Source organism: Electrona antarctica (assembly GCF_951216825.1).
Source record: "Electrona antarctica genome assembly, chromosome: 5".
Lineage (NCBI taxonomy): Eukaryota > Metazoa > Chordata > Actinopteri > Myctophiformes > Myctophidae > Electrona > Electrona antarctica.
Window position 1 is genome coordinate 47,135,352 of NC_136810.1, and position 18,868 is coordinate 47,154,219.

Genomic DNA, 18,868 nt, shown 5'->3' on the forward strand with positions numbered 1-18,868 from the left:
ATGATATTTTTGTGGTGTTTCTGATATGTGCCTCCATGTTCAGGTCACTGTCAAAGATAACACCAAGGTTTTTTACTTGGTCCTTGGTGTGAAGTGCTCTTGATTTTAGGTATGCGGATAGTTTTTCCCTCTCTGCCTTTGCCCCGACAAGGAGGATTTCGGTTTTTACCTTCATTTAGTTGAAGGAAATTCATGAAATTCATGACATCCATGTTTTGATATCAGTAATACACTTAGGGCTCTATTTTCGTCCATGCTAAACCCCTCATCCCTAAACTACTTTGCCTTTAACATTTTTGAATAGTTAAAATAACCAATCTACATCTGCATGTTGTGGATTGGCTATTTTAACTATTTAAAAATGTTTTTCAAAATAGCAAAAAAAGTAGTTTAGGGATAAGGGGTTTAGCATGGATGAAAATAGAGCCCTTAGAGAGGAAGACAAAAACAATGGGAATGCTCATTCAACGGTCACAAAAACACACGTCTAAGTAAATACAATTTATTAGAAATAAAATAATCTTTTGTCTTTCAAATGTACAATACAAGTGTTGCTTAGAACATGATAATGTATAATTAAAATCCATAAAAAACAAAACGTGAATCTTGGCTTTGAGATCACATTTTTGTTAATTCAAAACACTAAATGTTGTGCGTCAGTCAGACACACAGGCCTACTGTAATAGTGACTGACTGCTGCAGTATGTCTGTAACTGCAGTCAGTGAGCAGCCATGATGAATCATTGTGGCCCAGAAATGTTCCTGAATTTGGCCAACAGGCAGCTCAGAATGCAGGTTCTGCCTCCAGATCTGGCGCTGAACCTCAGATTAGACAATGTCTTGGTTTGTCCAGTTAGATGACTTTATCACATGGAAGGAGCTGGGTGACACCGATTCTTCTGGCACAGTTGTTCTAACAGAGACAAATGAAAATGTTTCAGTTGGTGCTGTTTGCGAAACATATGGTTCAGCATCTAAAACAGTGATTTTCAATTTTCAATTCTACAATCCCATTGTAGACTCCTGCATTCCACCTGCGTACTGGCCCATTCTCTGTACTTTTGACAGTTAATTTGATGCATGTTTCCATTTACAGCCTTAATACAAGTCGTACATTCAGACTGACATTCTGGTCCTATTTCCTTTACCATGAAGTCGACCACGCTGAGGTGGTAGGGAATCCCTCCCATCTCCGCACACTTCTCCATGTTCATTCTCTCTGGGTCTCCAGGAGCTAACACAGAAGAACCAGGGACAGCCTGACAGACAGGTAGAGGGACAGACAATGGTCACACCAACATAAAGGGATTCTTTGGTTTTATAATTCAATAAAGCAATAGGGATCTTACGTGTTTCAGGCCAAGGATCACATCTCATCTCACGCTGAGAGAGATGAGGGACCTCCATTGTATGTATGAAATGGTTTGACAGCACTGTCATAATGGGTAAATTAATATAATATTATGTTTGTTTACACATGATATTTTCTATTAATATGCTGGGTTCATGTTAATGTGTACTTTCAGACATTTAACTACCGGTAATTAAACCAATCCGATAGAACCCAATGTATTGTTGCTGACTTTGTTCAATCCACTGTTCTGGCGGTCACTAAAGGTGTACTACAGGGCTAGAATTGAGAACATTTACTCATAAGTTTATATATAAACAACAATATTGTCTTCTTTGGTGCATTTCTATGCAGATATAGTGCTATACATCTGCCCCTTCATTGAAAGGAGTTTTGTGCTATTCAGACAGCTTTTAATTCAATCCAGCATTCACTATTGGAATTTAAACATTCCGTAAATGTCGCAAAAACAACATTTTCTAGATCCCACTCAGCGAAGAAGATTGATTAAAACATTTGCACAGTGATGCGTCTAATACACGAATACAATTGGCTCGTGTTCGGGGGAGGGAAGCTCCTACGGGCTGGGGCGGCACCTGTCAGCAGAGAGTGTTGGGCGGGAGGAGAAGGACAAAAGTTCTACATCCTCCTGGTGGGCGTTCCTCCCTGGCAGGTGACTCAGTAGGATAAAACAGCAGGAAAACACAGTAATGTGTGTGGGGAGAAAATAATTGGCACAACGACTAAATTGGGGAGAAAAAGGGGGTAAAAAGAATTGGCTACTCTAAATTGGTTGGTTCTTGAGGTCCCTCGACTAATATATATATTTATAATATATATACTATAAAGACAGCTGGGAAAACTGTATTTAGTTAGTGTTCCTTGAAGAAACCTTCACAAATGAATGTTGCCAAAATCATTATGAGTCATATACAGTATGATGTTTTGTATGGATCTTTTGACAGATTATTATTTGGTCTCAAATGGGGTTTTCCTGTTTAAAAAAAGATGAACAAATAAAATAAAAATCAATACAATACATGGGCTTGTACCAGGCAGCTCCCAGTTCCACCACAGTCGTCTACAGTCAGCTACTGAGCTGCTCCACTAGAGCAGTTGGAGTTGAGAAGCCTTTCTCAAGGGCACGTTAAGGATGTATCCCGGTCGGTCTGGGAATGGGATCCCACAACCAGTCTACAGACTGAACTAAGAGAGGCATGATGTGTGTACTCACAGGGTCCAGCTGTCTGTGGATGGACAGCATGTCTGCCATCCTGTCATTGAAACCTGGAGCAAAGTTCTCTGGGTTGATGGCCACAAAACACTGACCCTAAAACACCACGGACAGAGAGATGTTACTGTACAATACATCCCAGTTCTGGGGTGAACATTTTGGCAAGAATACCTCGCAACGCGTATAGCAACGTGAGCTTATAGAAGAAGGGGGTGTAGAATAATAGAGACCTTGGTAATCCAGTCAACTAACTAATTAGTGTAGGGTTCATGTGGTTAACCACACACAACAACCGGCAGCTCAAATACAGTAAGCTAGTTTATGAACATCGAAAACTTGCAATTAATCAGAATGTTTTTGATGAATCTATTATCAAATGTAAATTATATAATAGTCTAATACATTATCTTTGCATCGTGTGGCATTTGTCTATTTATTGTACTTGATTGTAGCAATTCATGTGAGGAAAGTGATGACAGTAAAATATTAAAATACCCGTCCTTAAAAAATATATATTGTTCAGTATCGTACATTGTTCCATTAAGTAAAGAAAGACCATACCAGGTTGGCGACTTTGTTGGTGACCTTCCAGGTGCGAACATGTCGACTATATTCAGCTCCAGCAAGAATACCGCAGAACACCTCCACCATCATCCCCAAGCCATAGCCCTTATAACCACCTGCAGACAGAGACAGACAGACAGAATATACATGATATGTTTCATGTTTCTTTCCTATACTGTATGAAAGCTTAAAGGGAGACTGTGTAGGACAGTGGTTCCCAAAGTGCGGTCCGGGGACCCCTAGGGGTCCTTGAGGGAGTTCCAGGGGGTCCCCAGCTAAATGATAGTTAGGAACCAAAGGGACCCTTTGCAGGGCTCTTCACTGACAGAATGTAATGTATGAATAGTTGTTTCAAACCTGTGTCTTCACTGCCTCCGATGGGAATCAGTCCTCCACCGTTCAACACCTTACTGGGATCAGTCACCACCTGGCCCTGGGCGTCACACCCCCAACCCTCTGGGATGTCATCACCGCGACGGTGGTGGAGTTCTACCTGCACAGACACACACACACACACACACACACACACACCACACACACACACACACACACATTTATCTGCGTAACTTGGTTCCATAACGGCTGTATTTAGCCGTTTTTGTCATCTTGTGCTTCATACAGATTGCAGTAATGTATTTATGTAATAAATGAATATGTATAAAAACTATTTGCTATCAAACAAGAAAAGCAGATTAATGCCCTGGCCTAGCTCATCATACAAGAGTGTCACACAAAAGGGAAAATAGCCGATGTGACACATTGTGTGTGAGCTGGTAGATCTACTATTTTCACAATTTCAAAATGTTCAACAATAATAAAGAAGTTTTGGACATACAGTACGCGGTTTCCAGCAGACAACAAGTAATGAAAGCCTTGATTCCTTCGTTAGTTAGTTTACTACCCTACCTTTCCCAGAGCGACTGCAGACGTTGCCATGTCCAGGACAAAACTGTCTCCATCTTTGGCGGGTGCTGCCACGCTGATGGGGTTGGTTCCTAGGGTGCACTGAGAGGACAGGACACATGGGTTTGCAACAAATAAGATATGCTTAAGGGAATAAGCTAGGCCAGAGTTTGTGTGTGCGTGCTTGTACATTCACAGAGTCTGAGTTAGGGCATTCACTTCTAGTCATTTTTACTAGTTGACTAGTTGCCTAGTTTACTAGTCGACTAGACGTGTTAAAACTGTGTACATTGGTGACTATAACTATAATCTACCTGATCTTGAGGCCTACAAAATCGGGAAAAAAATTAATATATATATATGTTTTTCTTATCAACTAGTACCAACAAGGTCGACTAGTGGATTTACTAGTTGACTAGTAAACTTGTCGACTAGTTGCTTAATGCCCTAGTCTGAGTCCATATCTATAGATTAGAAGTTAAGTGGTTATGAAATTGCCATATTATCATAACTACGACTTTCTGGGCATTCTATGAAGTCCCAAGATACTGCCTCTCCTTTAAAGAAAAACAAAATCTAAAAGCATTATAATAAATGAATCAAATAAGTGAGAATGAAATGAACACATTCCAGTTAGACCAGTGAGTTGTAACCTCACCTCTTTAGCCCGTGTTGGGACCACCAGCGGAGAGGTGTTGGTGTAAGATTCACCTCTTTAGCCCGCGTTGGGACCACCAGTGGAGAGGTGTTGGTGTAAGACTCACCTCTTTAGCCCGCGTTGGGACCACCAGTGGAGAGGTGTTGGTGTAAGATTCACCTCTTTAGCCCGCGTTGGGACCACCAGTGGAGAGGTGTTGGTGTAAGACTCACCTCTTTAGCCCGCGTTGGGACCACCAGTGGAGAGGTGTTGGTGTAAGATTCACCTCTTTAGCCCGCGTTGGGACCACCAGTGGAGAGGTGTTGGTGTAAGACTCACCTCTTTAGCCCGCGTTGGGACCACCAGTGGAGAGGTGTTGGTGTAAGACTCACCTCTTTAGCCCGCGTTGGGACCACCAGTGGAGAGGTGTTGGTGTAAGACTCACCTCTTTAGCCCGCGTTGGGACCACCAGCGGAGAGGTGTTGGTGTAAGACTCACCTCTTTAGCCCGCGTTGGGACCACCAGTGGAGAGGTGTTGGTGTAAGACTCACCTCTTTAGCCCGCGTTGGGACCACCAGTGGAGAGGTGTTGGTGTAAGACTCACCTCTTTAGCCCGCGTTGGGACCACCAGTGGAGAGGTGTTGGTGTAAGACTCACCTCTTTAGCTCGGGTTGGGACCACCAGTGGATAGGTGTTGGTGTAAGACTCACCTCTTTAGCCCGCGTTGGGACCACCAGTGGAGAGGTGTTGGTGTAAGACATCCCCTGGGATGGACAAAATACTGGTAAACAAATATTTATACCACCAACTGAGTTATTAATGTAATAGATCAGCAGCAGATTAGATTAACCTAGTTCAGGCTTATTATATTTATTCATTATTCATTGCACATGTTTTTGCACCTGTCCTAATGTTGTAACTGCACTCTGCCGTCCCACCAAACTAAATTCCTAACATCTTTACATGTCATTGGCAATAAAGGCTTCTGATTCTGAGGTAAGTCAGAGAATTGTAATACTCAGAATGAGGGAGGGAGGCTAAAGTCAGCAAAGGGGTTCTTGAGGCTTTAACCCTGAATCTCTTAGTTACATCAATAGTGTTCTTATAAATGGTAAATGGTGCATTTATATAGCTTTACATAGATTCAATTCATAGTGCATCAATTCACCCATTCACACACACATACACCGATTGCGGCGGAAACCATGCAAGGCACCAACCTGCACATCAGGAGCAATTAGGGGTTCAGTGTCTTGCTCAAGGATACTTGTGCCTAAGTATTAAGATTATAAAGATCGCTTTTGTCATTTTGACTGTCCCATCCACTTCCCATGGTCGCGGTGGTTTGACTCATATGGATATAAAGAATGAACCGACTGAGAGAAAACGCTAATGTTACTGCCGTCGAATTATTACAAATTTCGGAGACAGTTTATTTACAGTTGTGACGAGACAGAGACAACTCCCTGACAATATATCGCTGAGACAGTTTATTTATTTTTGGACCACAATGCTTATATGAGACAATTTAAAATGAAACTTCTATGACAGTGCTGACATAATGAAGTGATATTATTCCGGTAGAGTGTCTCAGCCCTGCGGTCGCTCGTCGCCTATATTAAGGCGTCTTACTGGTGTGTAGAGAAAACACACCACCCTCCCATATTTATTATTATTATTTTGTAGCGTGTATGTGTCGTTTCTGACGTTCTGTTCGTGGTTCAATAACAGCTGTTGTCGCTTCGAGCTGCGGTTTAAAGTGGCCGCGGTGCGCTAATATTATAATAGTAGGAGACGCTTTCCAAGGGAGCGCTCACTTGTGGTGTGTGGCACGGCTTAGGAGGCAGCCAATCATGACAAGGTCACTACTACGTGATTGGTTACACGAGTTTCAGACTATACCATTGGCTTAGGGGGCACTAGGTCGCTATTAAAAATGGACATGTTACTGTATTTGTCAGGTTTCACCTGACATAAGATTTCACTTTTCTGTTTGGATGTAAAGGCTGTCAAGGACAAGAAGTCGTTTTTTGACACTCAGTAGGCATTCCTGCATAATGTCCGGGTATGTTGTTGTCACATACCCTCTATTCCCGACACTGAGGTAGAGCATTCCTACCGTTCCAGTAAAAAATAAATGGTAGCGTTTAGAAACGGGTAGATTCATTGGTACTCCTGAGGAGGACCGAGTGTGTTTAGTGTGTGATTTGAAAGAAATTGAAAATTAAATTCATTTTTTTCTAATTTTTATCCCATGATTTTGTAACCAATTTTTCACCCCTGTGTCAATTATCTAATGTGATCCTGGGCTCTACACACCCTCCGCCAACCTAGTCCCCATATATGGGGGACATGGGGAGAGAAACGGACTTGAACTCATGCTTCCTTCATGCCTGAGTGTCCAAGTTGCTCCTTTACACCTGACAGGGGGAGTTTCCCTGGTTGGACATAGCACGTGGAAGGAACACGTTATTCCAACCAGTTCCTTTCCCCTCCATCAGGCGCCCCGGCTGGCCAGGGGGAGGCAGTTTAGAGACCAGGATTACTGCATGTTTTTTGTGAGGGTACCTACCCTAGCCTAGGGGACACGGGGAGAACATGCAAACTCCACACAGACGCAGAGGAGGAAACACGGCGCCAGCACCCACAGCGTCCCGAGCGGGAATCGAACCCAGGACCTTCTAGCTGTGAGGCGACAGCACTACCAACTGGCAACTGTGCCACCGTGCCCATTTACTGCCCATTATATGATGAATTAAGACATGTATTATTTTGTAAAATGACAACCATCTGTGTTAACCTTTTCTGGTTAGAGGACTACGAAAAACTTGAATTTTGCTTTAGGAAAGGTATTTTTGCTTTAGTGGGAAAAAAGGCTGAATGTTTTGTTTGTGTAAAAAAAAAGTTTTCATTTTATTGTACACTTATGCAATAGTGAAGCAATGATTTGTATGGTGCATGCACCTCGGGTGCATGACACATAAATAAAGAATCTATCTCTATCTATCTTATATAATGCAACCAGTATCATATAAAACCAATGGAAGAGAAATAGTTCCACTTACAATCATGTTCTCTTTCAGGGCCTGCATGGAGTAGTATCCAGCAATACCATAATGATTGGAACCTACAGAGATTTAGGTTAAATTAGTAAATATAAATTAATAATAAGTTGTAATAAACAAACAAATATGAATTTAGTTATCTATATTATATAAGAAAGACACTCGCCAGCCTAGTCATCACACAAAGCCCCGCCCGCACAAAGCCCACGGAGCCCTGCCTATCACCAGTGATGGGAGAAGTAGGCTACTCATGTTTTACTTAAGTAAAAGTATCAATAGTGCAATGTAAAAATAAATACTCTGTTACAAGTAACAGTCCCGTATGCAAAATGTACTTGAGTAAAAGCACAAAAGGATCGGCATCAAAATATAGGCTATTTAATGTACCAAAAGCAAAAGTAGTCATTGTGCAGAATGTCCCATTTCATAATTTAAAAATTATAAAACATCTTTTGGAACTTTTGGTGTGATATGATGCTTTGTTATTTCATATTACTGTACTTTTATGGTCTAAAATCAATGATTCCCAAACTAGCTCAATTTGACGTCCCAAACGAATGAAAATAGCCAAAGTACAAGCTCACAACTCGTCACAATGTGAACTAGAAAAAGTGCCCTTCTGGGCACAGGTCTCCACCAGGAGGATAGGACTGTGTGAGATGTTTGGCAAAATGTTTAGGATTAATATAAACATGTTTTTGAGGCATTTTGTTCCAAAAATGTGTTTTGCAAAAATCAACCTGTTGGTGGCGCTATAACAGGCCAATGTGAAAAGGGTGGGATATATTCCTCAGCCTAGTAAGAAAATGTGTGAAAGATTTCACGTAAATTGCATGCTGCGTTCATGATTTGAGGCTTTTGTTCAAAACGGGGCAATCTTGCAAACTGTGAAAGCTAATTATAGCCAATTAGGATGGAATATGAAATATCGGACAGATCCGACTTGAGCACATGACCATAGAGATAGTGTGTAACGATTTGTGAGATTTTTGGATAGAATCTGGAGGAGTAATATCAAAAAATGTGTTTTACAAAAGTCGGCCTCCTGGTGGCGCTATAAAAGGCAGATGCGGAAAATGCAGGTCAACGGTTTGTCCTTGACCTCTAGGGAGTGTGCATGCAACGTTTCACGCAGATCGGTGCAGTTTTAGGTAAAAAAATGTGAAAAGCTGCCTCATGGTGGCGCTATAACAGGCCGTTCTGGAAAATGTGGGGCAGAGGTTCATCGTTGGCATCCAGGGAGTGTGTGTGCAAAGTTTGGCATCGACCGGGTTAACGGTGCCGGAGATTAGCTGGTAACAGACGGACGGAAGGACGGACACACACACGGACGGAGTGCAAAACATACTCTCTCCCCATGCCTTCGGCCTGGTGGAGACAATTATCAGTACAGAAAGATCAGTCGATTGTTGAAAATAATCAGTTTGTAAATAATCCGTTGCGGACCCATTTTAGACAGCGATAAAGCACAGAAGCTTCCCGCTCCAGAGTTACTGACCATGTGCAACCACCCAGCCGATGCCCACCTCCTTGGCCTTCCTGATGGCCAGGTCCATGCAGAAGTTCCCAACCACTGGTCCCAGCAGGTTCCTGCCGTCCACCAGTGCCGTGGCGACCGTCTCCTTCTCGATCACCGGCTCTCCCTCCTTCTCACAGATCTGCGTCTCGATGTCTTTCACATACATGTCTACGACGACAACACAGTATACTTACTTACAGTTCTGTGCAAGCAGGCTGCTATAAAACTGTGTGTACAGCTGATGATTTTTTATATGTGATCTGATCTGTCAGTGTTGTGTGTGTGTGTGTATGTGTGTGTGTGTGTGTGTGTGTTTACCCATCCTGTTGAGTCCATGGCTGTAGTGTCCTCTCATGTCTCCCTCTACGAGAACCTCGGCCAATGAGCAGGCGTGTTGAGGCTTGGTTCCCACGGCAACCATACATTTCTCGATGAAGCTCAGCACATCACCTTTAGGGATCAGACACCTGGGCACACACATACACACATCATCTTTTTTAATAATATGTTTTCATTTACATTTCACAAACATGTCTTTTTAAATCATGTTTACAGAAGTGATATAAAATTAAAATATAAAATCTTAACTACATGGAGACCCCTTTTCCACCGGTTGGTTCCTAATGGGAACCGGTTCAGTTCTTTTTGGTTCTTAGTCCATGAGCCAGAGCTCCAAAATTGGAACGTTAATTATGAATTGAGTGGGCAAAACTATACCTATATTAGATTGTTATCACCATGAAACTTCCCCAGTTACACAAAGACAATGATTTATTGTATGTGGAAATTTAAGTTGACGATTAATTGTCATACAATATGATTAACGATTTAATTTAGTTTTTTGCATTGAACATTGTAACGTTTACAAATTGTATTTCTCTTTGCCTTTTAAGCTTCTTAATCATAAATTGTATAAGGCAGATATGACAAATAACTTAAATATACAAAACACATTGTAAAGCACTTTGAGCACTTAATAACTTCTTTCCAATTTTTCTTTTACATGTGTTTATGTTGTAAGCTTGTAGATCTGCCATTTCCTCTTTTTTGAAAAATGTTTGAAATGTGACATTTTAACATGGAAACGATTGACGATTATGCAAAAATAACTGCAATTTAAATCAAATTTAAATAACTTGCCATTAGAGGATTATGTAATAATTGTTATGGTCCTAGTAAGACCACAGTTCTGTCTCCATAGCAGCTACAGTGTATGTCCTGCTAAAGTGCACTTGAGCAAAGCGCAAATACAGGATTTATTTTCTGTATCTTTCTCTCACTCAATCTACTGTTGCTCTTAGTTTGTCTCTTCTTTGCCCAAATATTATTTTCTGTCTCCGACATATCCATATATCCCATCTAGTTGCTGGATGAGCACATGCAACAGCAAAACAAACAAATCAGAATGCACATAATAGTCCGTGAGCCAGGGGGGTTGGTCTGTACCATCTGGGTGAATAAGGCTCATAATGATTTTTGTGAAGGTATACATGTCTAGAGTTAGAAAATATGTGATAGCATTGCACCCGTGGTAGCTTTATGAGTGCTATCATGCATTTTATTTTATAACACTAGGCGAAAATTGCATGGATCAATATGAAAAAAAATAGTAATACACCCCCCAAAAATGATAGAAAAGGTTTTTCCAATTGGTTCTGGTACCTCTAGGCATGCTTAAGAATATACTGAAAATATAGGAAAATATATGTTCTGGAAAGGCGTAATTTTCAAGATGGCGTCCAATATGGCTGCCAGGAGCTTAAAATGGCTATAACTAATATTAATTCATCATTATTTGGGGGTTTAGGACTAAAGGAATGGGGCTGAATCAGTGAAAGTGATCAGTTAATTATAGGGATGTGCAGATGAGACATTTTGGCCGATATCGATATCCGATATAATTAATTGCTGTTATGGCCGATAACCAATATTACCAATGTCGATCTCATTCTGTATTGAAAGATTATAATTTTGTCTATTCTGAAAAATACATGTAACAGGGTGTCTGCACTGCAGGCTTAGGCAAGTCACATCTAACTTAAATACCTTTATAATATTGTGAGCTTGTAGATCTGTTCAAACTGTTACTTTGGGCTTGTTTATCTGTAAAGACGATGAATTAATTTCATTTCTTATTCCAAACATGTTAAAATATAAATGAGAAAAGACAAAGGAAATAAACGTCCAAAAAAAATAATAATAATGATCTTTCATAATTCTTAACTTGTGTTTATGTTCGAAAGGCGGGCAGATACTGGCACTGAGGAGGATATTGGAAGGGGTATGGGAGCGCAACCTGTCAGCGGTGATCACATTCATTGACTTCCAAAAGGCTTTCGACACCATCCACCGGGGGAAACTCATGAGTATTCTACGTGCCTACGGAGTTCCAGAAAAGTTGGTCCAGATGATAGAGTCAAGCTACAGTCAGACTCGAGCCAAGGTCCAAGTTCGGCCTCAAGCTCAATACCAAGAAAACAAAGGTAATGACAGTCAACACAGAGGACAAAACCATTGCCACTGCAGACGGGACGGTGCTCGAGCGAGTCGAGGACTTCAAGTACCTCGGGGCCTGGACTGCCTCAACTGAAAAGGATCTGAAGGTTCGGAGAGCACTTGCCTGGAAAGCCTTGCACGGGATGAGGAGAGTGTGGAAATCAGACATGGGAGAAGACCTTAAGAGGCGGCTGTTCATAGCTACTGTCGAGACATGGACCCTCACAGTACAACAGGAAAAAGCCCTGGATGGAGTCTACACAAGAATGCTACGAATGGCACTAGGTGTCACATCAGAAATGTGGACCTCTATGGGGACCTACCACGGGTCACGGACAAAGTCAGAGAGAGAAGGATGAGGCTGGCAGGGCACTGCGTCAGGTACCCAGAACTTGAGGCAAGTAAATTGACTATGGGAGCCAAACCCAGGGCAAAGCCAAGGGGGGGAAAGAAGCGTACCACCTATGTAGACGTGCTGCGGCGCGACAGTTTGGCTAACAACACTGCAGAGCTCAATAACCTGATGTTGGATAGGACATTGTGGAGGGCAGCGATCCAGGAATCCCGAGTTGGTGTTGGCTAGACCTCACTCTCGCAGTTACTATGTTCGAAAAAGGAGTAGGGAAAAGTTTATTGAAAAACGTAATCGGTCTGATTAATCAAACCGATGCCGATTAATCTAAAAACAACTCAAATCGTCCGATACCGATGTGTTTGCCGATTAATCTCCCATCACTAGTTAATTATGTATTGCCAAATCCAAAATGGTGTCCATACCACACCCAAAGTGATGTTCTATTGTACTGCATTATGTAAAAACAATACAATTACAGAATAACTGTCACATAAAATCAATTTCTTATAAGTAGGTCAATCTTATGTGCTAAAGGTCAGGTCAATGTCTGTCTCATAAGCAGGTGTGTCCAAGCATGCAGCAGATACCGTATGGTCACTGGTTGACATGCACAGTATTCACCTTACCATTGATATGCAGCTGTTTGTTGTTGTAACCTACAGCAGGGGTATTCAACTAGATTGAACTGTAGAATGATGGTGTGTGGGGGACCGCACAGCGTGCACGCTTTACTGAAAATGTGGGGGTTCTCAAAATGCATTTGTGCTCAAACACAAAGATGTATACATTTGTGCACAGTAATGAGCAGGATAATATGACTATACAGCTATATGTTACCATAGAATAGATGTAGACCTATTTGACAGTGCATAAACATAATTGCCTTGACATTAACGACCTTCAATGGGACAGTCCTGTGCAACTTCATATCGATGTGCAAAGGCAAGATCAGAGCACAAAATACTTTGCTGGCAGGGAACTTCCCAGACTACCCTGATGTGCTGGGTGAGTTGGGTGTCACAATGTAACAATCTGTTGCTGCTGTTGTACCACGACAGTTGTACTCATATACAAGTGGAATGTGGCAGACCACCAAGCTCAATTTGAAAGTTCAGGTGATCCACATTTTGCTAAGGGTGACCTGACACCTGATGAGATGTTGAAGCTACAAATGAGAAGTGATGTTGATAATAAAGAGGATATACTTTTGACGATGAGGTAGATCAGGATTTGGGTAAGATATTGCTGCCAATCAGGAGGGCTAGGGGGATGTGGTGGGTTGATTTTATGATCCTGATTATGAGTTGAAGCTTACAGATATTGAATGTAGTTGCAAAAGATAAATATTATCATATTTTCTTATGCTATTATTACAAATGTACAAGTATAAGTTGTTATAGAAATAGAAATAGTTGTTTCTGTTTCATTACATTACATTACATTACATTACATTACAGTCATTTAGCAGACGCTTTTATCCAAAGCGACTTACAATAAGTGTATTCAACATAGGTAGGGAACAAAAACTACTAATCACCAGAAGTCTTTAGTGCATTTTCTGCAAAAACAAGCAACCAAGAGTATACCTAGTGCTAAGGTAAAAGTGCAATATATCAGCTACCTATTTCCTTAAACAGATGAGACAAAATAGCTAAATCAAATGAGCATGAGCTAAAACAATTAAGTGTATCGATTAAACAAGATCCAATAAACAATACAACAATAGAAAACAAGCGTTCGTACAACTAGTTAACAACAACTAGTTACATCTTTCATGAAAACAGAAGTACGTCTCATGTAATATATAGTCCCTATATGTTTTCTCCTGTAATAGATAACATTTCTAGATGTGCTAATTTTAACAACTTTTCAGAGAAATATATAGTCTGAGCTGTATCCCAACCATTCTTCAAAGATATATGATCAATAATAGGAGAGAACCATCAGTTTGAAGTAGAATGCTCCATTCGGATTTTGAAAATTGTGTTTTGGCATGTGGTCATAAATGGAGTGATAACACACAGAAAGCTACCACAGATGCAATGCTATCACATATTTCCTAGCACTAGGGATGTGTACCTTCCCAAAAATCACTATGAGACTTATTCACCCCATCGGTACAGATGACCCCAGATTTGGGGTCCTGGCTCACGGCCTATAACAAGAGTAAATGTCTCATGTACAACATTAACATAAGGTCTACACAGTGTGACAGTTCAAGTGGAGAAGAGAGGTTGAGTGTCAGAAACTCCACATCCCCACACAAAGACAAAGATGACATTTAGTTAGTTACCGTAACTTAATTCCATTCATTTTTCAATATTTCAACACGTCTTCTTTAAGACCTTAATTCTCAATTTCCTCTCGACGTTCCCTGATCTATCCGTCACTCCAGCCTGTTCGAGACTATATGACAAAACATTTTTCCCAGAAGATCGATAAAGCCAACAGAAGCTGGCCTGGTAAAATTGGGAGTGTTGACCCTACATTACTATCCTGTTTAGACAAGATAACCTTATTGATTCCTTGGAAGAAATTAGGACAGAGCCTATAAATAAGAGACATCAAACTAATGCAAATGCATTATTCATTAGTATTGTTAATACATAATGACTGTAAATGACTGTACATATAATTATACAATATGTAATTCACACAGTTACTCACGTTTAGGAGAGAGGAAGAGAGAAAATGAGATGCAGGGTGGAAAAAGGAGAGAGTAAAGGATGCTAGTAACTAGTAAGACTGAGGAGTGAGACTGGAAGCTAAATTCCAATACCCAAAATCACACAAAGTCACTCCAGCATGGTGGTGTAGGTGTCTCAGTATTGGTGACCATCTTGTGGACTTCACAAGTAGCAATAAAATCCTCCATTGCCTTTTTCATTTTAGAACTACCAGTATATAAAACGAATTACAGGTCTAAACACTACTGTATAGTGACAACAAGCATCACTTTGAATTTTATCATACGTATTTGAAGTATACAAATATTATACTTTTGATTATTTTGACATTTTAGGCTTTTACTTGATGTACTTGAAAGTCCAACTGTAGTTCTACTACTTCTACTAATAGTATTCCAGTCCCACGGATCTTTGTAGCACCAGTCCACTTTATTTTTTACTTTTATTGCACCTCCATCGAGCACCTGGTTGACTCTCTCTTCGTCGCTCTACTTCTACTAATAGTTCAGTTCTAGATTAGCAACACAACCAAGAGTATATGGTAAAAGCATCAGAGACAGTGAGTGGACCCCATAACATTCAGATGGAGGAAGTGACAGAACCAGAATACAGGGTTGAGGACTGGAGTGGATGGTTGTGTCGGGATGATGATGATGTTACTTTTTCAACACAGTTAACTCCGCAAATATATTTTACACATAAGTGTCTGAGTTGTAAAGTTTTTTCTAGATATATTAAGCATTCCTGACTCCCGTCTCTCTGTTGCAGCAACATAACTTCTGAACTTTGCCTTTGCTCTATTAGTTCAAACTCCTGGGCCCCTTACTACCATGAACACACAGGAAAGAGGTCGAGTCAAAAGTGGTCTACATCAATGCACAGCAGGTGCATTACGGATGAAAATTTGAAGGAAGTCCATTCATTGGCAGTGGTTAACCTTATCAAACAATCATAGATTAATTGATAATTGAAGATTTGACTGTGATATCCTGTGAAGTTACCCGTTTCTGGTCATTTTCCCATAGCTTTTGTTTGATTGGCGCAGCAATCAAACCATCAACAATGGCAAACTTAATGTAACTTAATGTAAGTCACTCTGGATTAATTAAGAGCATCTGCTAAATGCCTAAATTGTAATTGTAACAAACAATATCAGAATGTTCCTGTCGGTAATTATGTTTCCATGTTTGTTTTGGTTCAGAAACTTGATTGTTTTACTAAGTGGCAACATGTCTGTCCTTACCATGCATGCATTCTCAACCGGCAGGGCAACAGGTTTAACATATTTTCTTCAATGTAGTGGCTTCTTGGGTTACAGGTACTCAATAGAAGAAGTCTCTAGTCTTCACAGCAGCCATTGTAAAGAGATTTGCACAGGTGTTACCAATGATACTAATGAAGGCTCTGTTCCATTCTAGTTAAACAGAGTCTGAGGGAGAGGGTGCTGATTGTGCACCCAGTGAGTCTCATGGTACCTTAAGGGTGTGTAATTCTGAGTGTAAAAAACCAAACCAAATGGACCCACAAGGCCCAAGTTCCACTTCTCTGTTGTTTAACTCCAACATTTTCAGGAAATTATTATTATTTTTAAATGAAGAAAACCTTATATTCTTAAAACAAAGCAATACTGCCTCATCAAAGTTGGTATTGTGACTTTATACAGTATATTGTCAATTACTTACATGAGAGCTAGGGGGAGCGGTGGTGGAGTTAGCTGCTTTAGCAGACAGTTTGCGGGTCCAATGGAGTTAAAAAAGCTTTGTCCGAAGAGCTTTTTACTACTTTCCATTGTTTCAATAGTATTTTAACCAAACAAAGACGAAAAATGGAGTTAGGTGGTTTTCTCCCGACAGCAACGATTTATACATTCTCAGAGTTATATGGGGCCTGGCAGCCTGACCTAGAGTTACTTTAAATGGCAATATTATTGCTGCAGTTTGTTTGTTAAGCCGTACTGAGGAAGCTACTGTTAAAATACCAGACAACAGAAAAGGTTACACATGTAGCCTAAAACGATCATTTGAAACAAAGGGCAGATGTTTCAAAAGACGGTCAGTAGGTAGGCTATTATCCATCAGTATTACCCACACATACCCATCACAAATAGATTTTTCCCAACTTCTCACCATAAGCAACATGTTTCATATGCAACACATGCAAAAAACAGAGGTCCCATAGACCTTTAACCTGTCATTTAACCTACTTAATACAAGGTCAGAAGGTCATTTCTTTCTGCTTTAGTCTTCTTTGTCAGCAAGTGGGTGTTTTGTGTTCTTCCTAAAGCCATTGGCTATTTCAAAACAATACAATACAACACAATACAATACAATACAATACTACAATGCACACTTCATACATGGCCCCCTAACAACAAGCCTAATCAGCCTGATTTTAAATACATCTCACATACAAGCCTCATTTCGGGTTCAGACAGTTCATAAAACTTAGTTTAGTCAAAAATAAATATCAAAAGAAGGTGTGAGAGATGAAAAGTAGGCTACAGTCAGTATGAGGATATGGAAATTTGTTTCACAATTAATATTAATATGCCAACATTAAATCAACTTGGAGTTTGATGTGACTGTCTGTACGTGGTTATATGTTCATTCTCCTACTTTTTGACCAAACTATAATCAGATGTTGCAGTTTAGAGAAAAAAGAACAATACAGCTTCGTCTTGAAAGCACAGATATGTTGCAGAACAAGTATGATAGGGACATCCCTACTTAGTTTAAAGTTGTATTTTGTATACCCTCTCATAAAGAGTACTCTCCTGGGTCGCGGCTGAGCGGTCCAGGCACCTATAAGGCCTGACGGTGTGCTGCGGATTCGAGTCCCGAGCCCGTCAGCCTTTGCTGACATGTCTTCCCCCCATCTCTCTCCCCCTTTCCTGTCAAATCACTGTAGCCTATCAATAAAGGCAAAAGCCAAAAAATAACTTTAAAAAAAAATAGTACTCTCTACACTCACACTACATGAAAAACGCCTTGATATAACTTCGATAGTGAGTTGCCAGAACTTGCCACTACACAAATACAAATTAATGCCTTGACTTGATTGTAGTAAATAAGTTATTAACTCCACTGTTTACTATTACTGTGAGCAATTTGCTTCAGTATAAATGTCCTCTTTCAAATCAAATATCTGGTTACACACTACAGTCCACCATAGAGCAGAGTAGGAAGTGAAAGCACACAAATAACAATCACACTGACAAAACACTGAGTCTAAGAAAAACAACACATATCCACAAATATAAACCAATGAAAGAGGAAGAATCAACATATAATTAGTTACATATAAATAGTAACCCCTCTTTCAAATCAACCAGGCCAAGATATGACCGGAAACTATTGCTTGTTTTTTTTCTTTTATCAACATAGCTATAGTAGTAAGTCATATACATGCTCAGTACACTTTAACAACCAATATTACTGGGACCACTACATTCATTCAGGAATCCAAATTATCTAGACATTCCCACAGGCTTAAATTCACAACTGAGATAATTGCCTACACTTCCAGTTATAATTCCAATGGCTGAGGTAACATAGTTGACTTGAGTGGAGTGCTTACCTGCTCATGTTCACCACTTTCCGGTCAACTGTCAAGGATCCGTCTATCTCTAAGAGGTGTTCCACCAAACAAGTCGACTCTTCACAAAGTGGTTATTAGTGGGAATGCAAAGTGTTATCACCAAAGTCTATCAGGTAGGTAGCCAATGCTGTGGTGAACTTGGAGCATCAGGTATGCCTGTGGGAGTGTGTTGAGGGGGCGGGGAGAGTGAGGGTGGGAAGGCTTCAGAAATTCCGGGTTGACAAGATCAACAACATGGAACCACGAGTGAGTTATGTAACAGTTGTACTGACATGTAACCGTTTAACATAATTGACACAAGACATGACAAATGGCAGTTGACATCCAAGTCAGGCAGTGCCTGTGCACATTTTATTTTTATGAACGGCTTGCTTTTAACGTCTGTATTTCGGGGAAAGCTTTAGTTCATATATGTCAAACTCAAGGCCCGGGGGCCAAATCAGGCCTGTGAGTGAATTAT

At 40.5% G+C, this 18,868-nt stretch overlaps 1 protein-coding gene across 2 annotated transcripts; it reads right to left on the minus strand.

The window, feature by feature from the left end:
• Window positions 1–488: 488 nt before the first annotated feature.
• On the minus strand, window positions 489–18,407 carry LOC306923092 (putative oxidoreductase YjmC). Of its 2 annotated transcripts, none has more exons than XM_079501106.1 (11): window positions 18,388–18,407; window positions 9,592–9,740; window positions 9,253–9,441; window positions 7,755–7,816; window positions 5,400–5,453; window positions 4,056–4,154; window positions 3,507–3,642; window positions 3,147–3,265; window positions 2,586–2,681; window positions 1,149–1,259; window positions 489–913 (listed from the first exon to the last, which is right to left on the minus strand). In XM_079501106.1, the coding sequence occupies exons 1-11, from the start codon at window positions 18,393–18,395 to the stop codon at window positions 854–856; spliced, it is 1,083 nt and encodes a 360-aa protein (XP_079357232.1). In that variant the 5' UTR covers window positions 18,396–18,407; the 3' UTR covers window positions 489–853. The 2 variants fall into 2 exon arrangements, with proteins under 2 accessions (XP_079357232.1, XP_079357231.1); XM_079501105.1 differs by lacking the exon at window positions 18,388–18,407 and adding an exon at window positions 16,055–16,210.
• Between the last annotated feature and the right edge of the window lie 461 nt (window positions 18,408–18,868).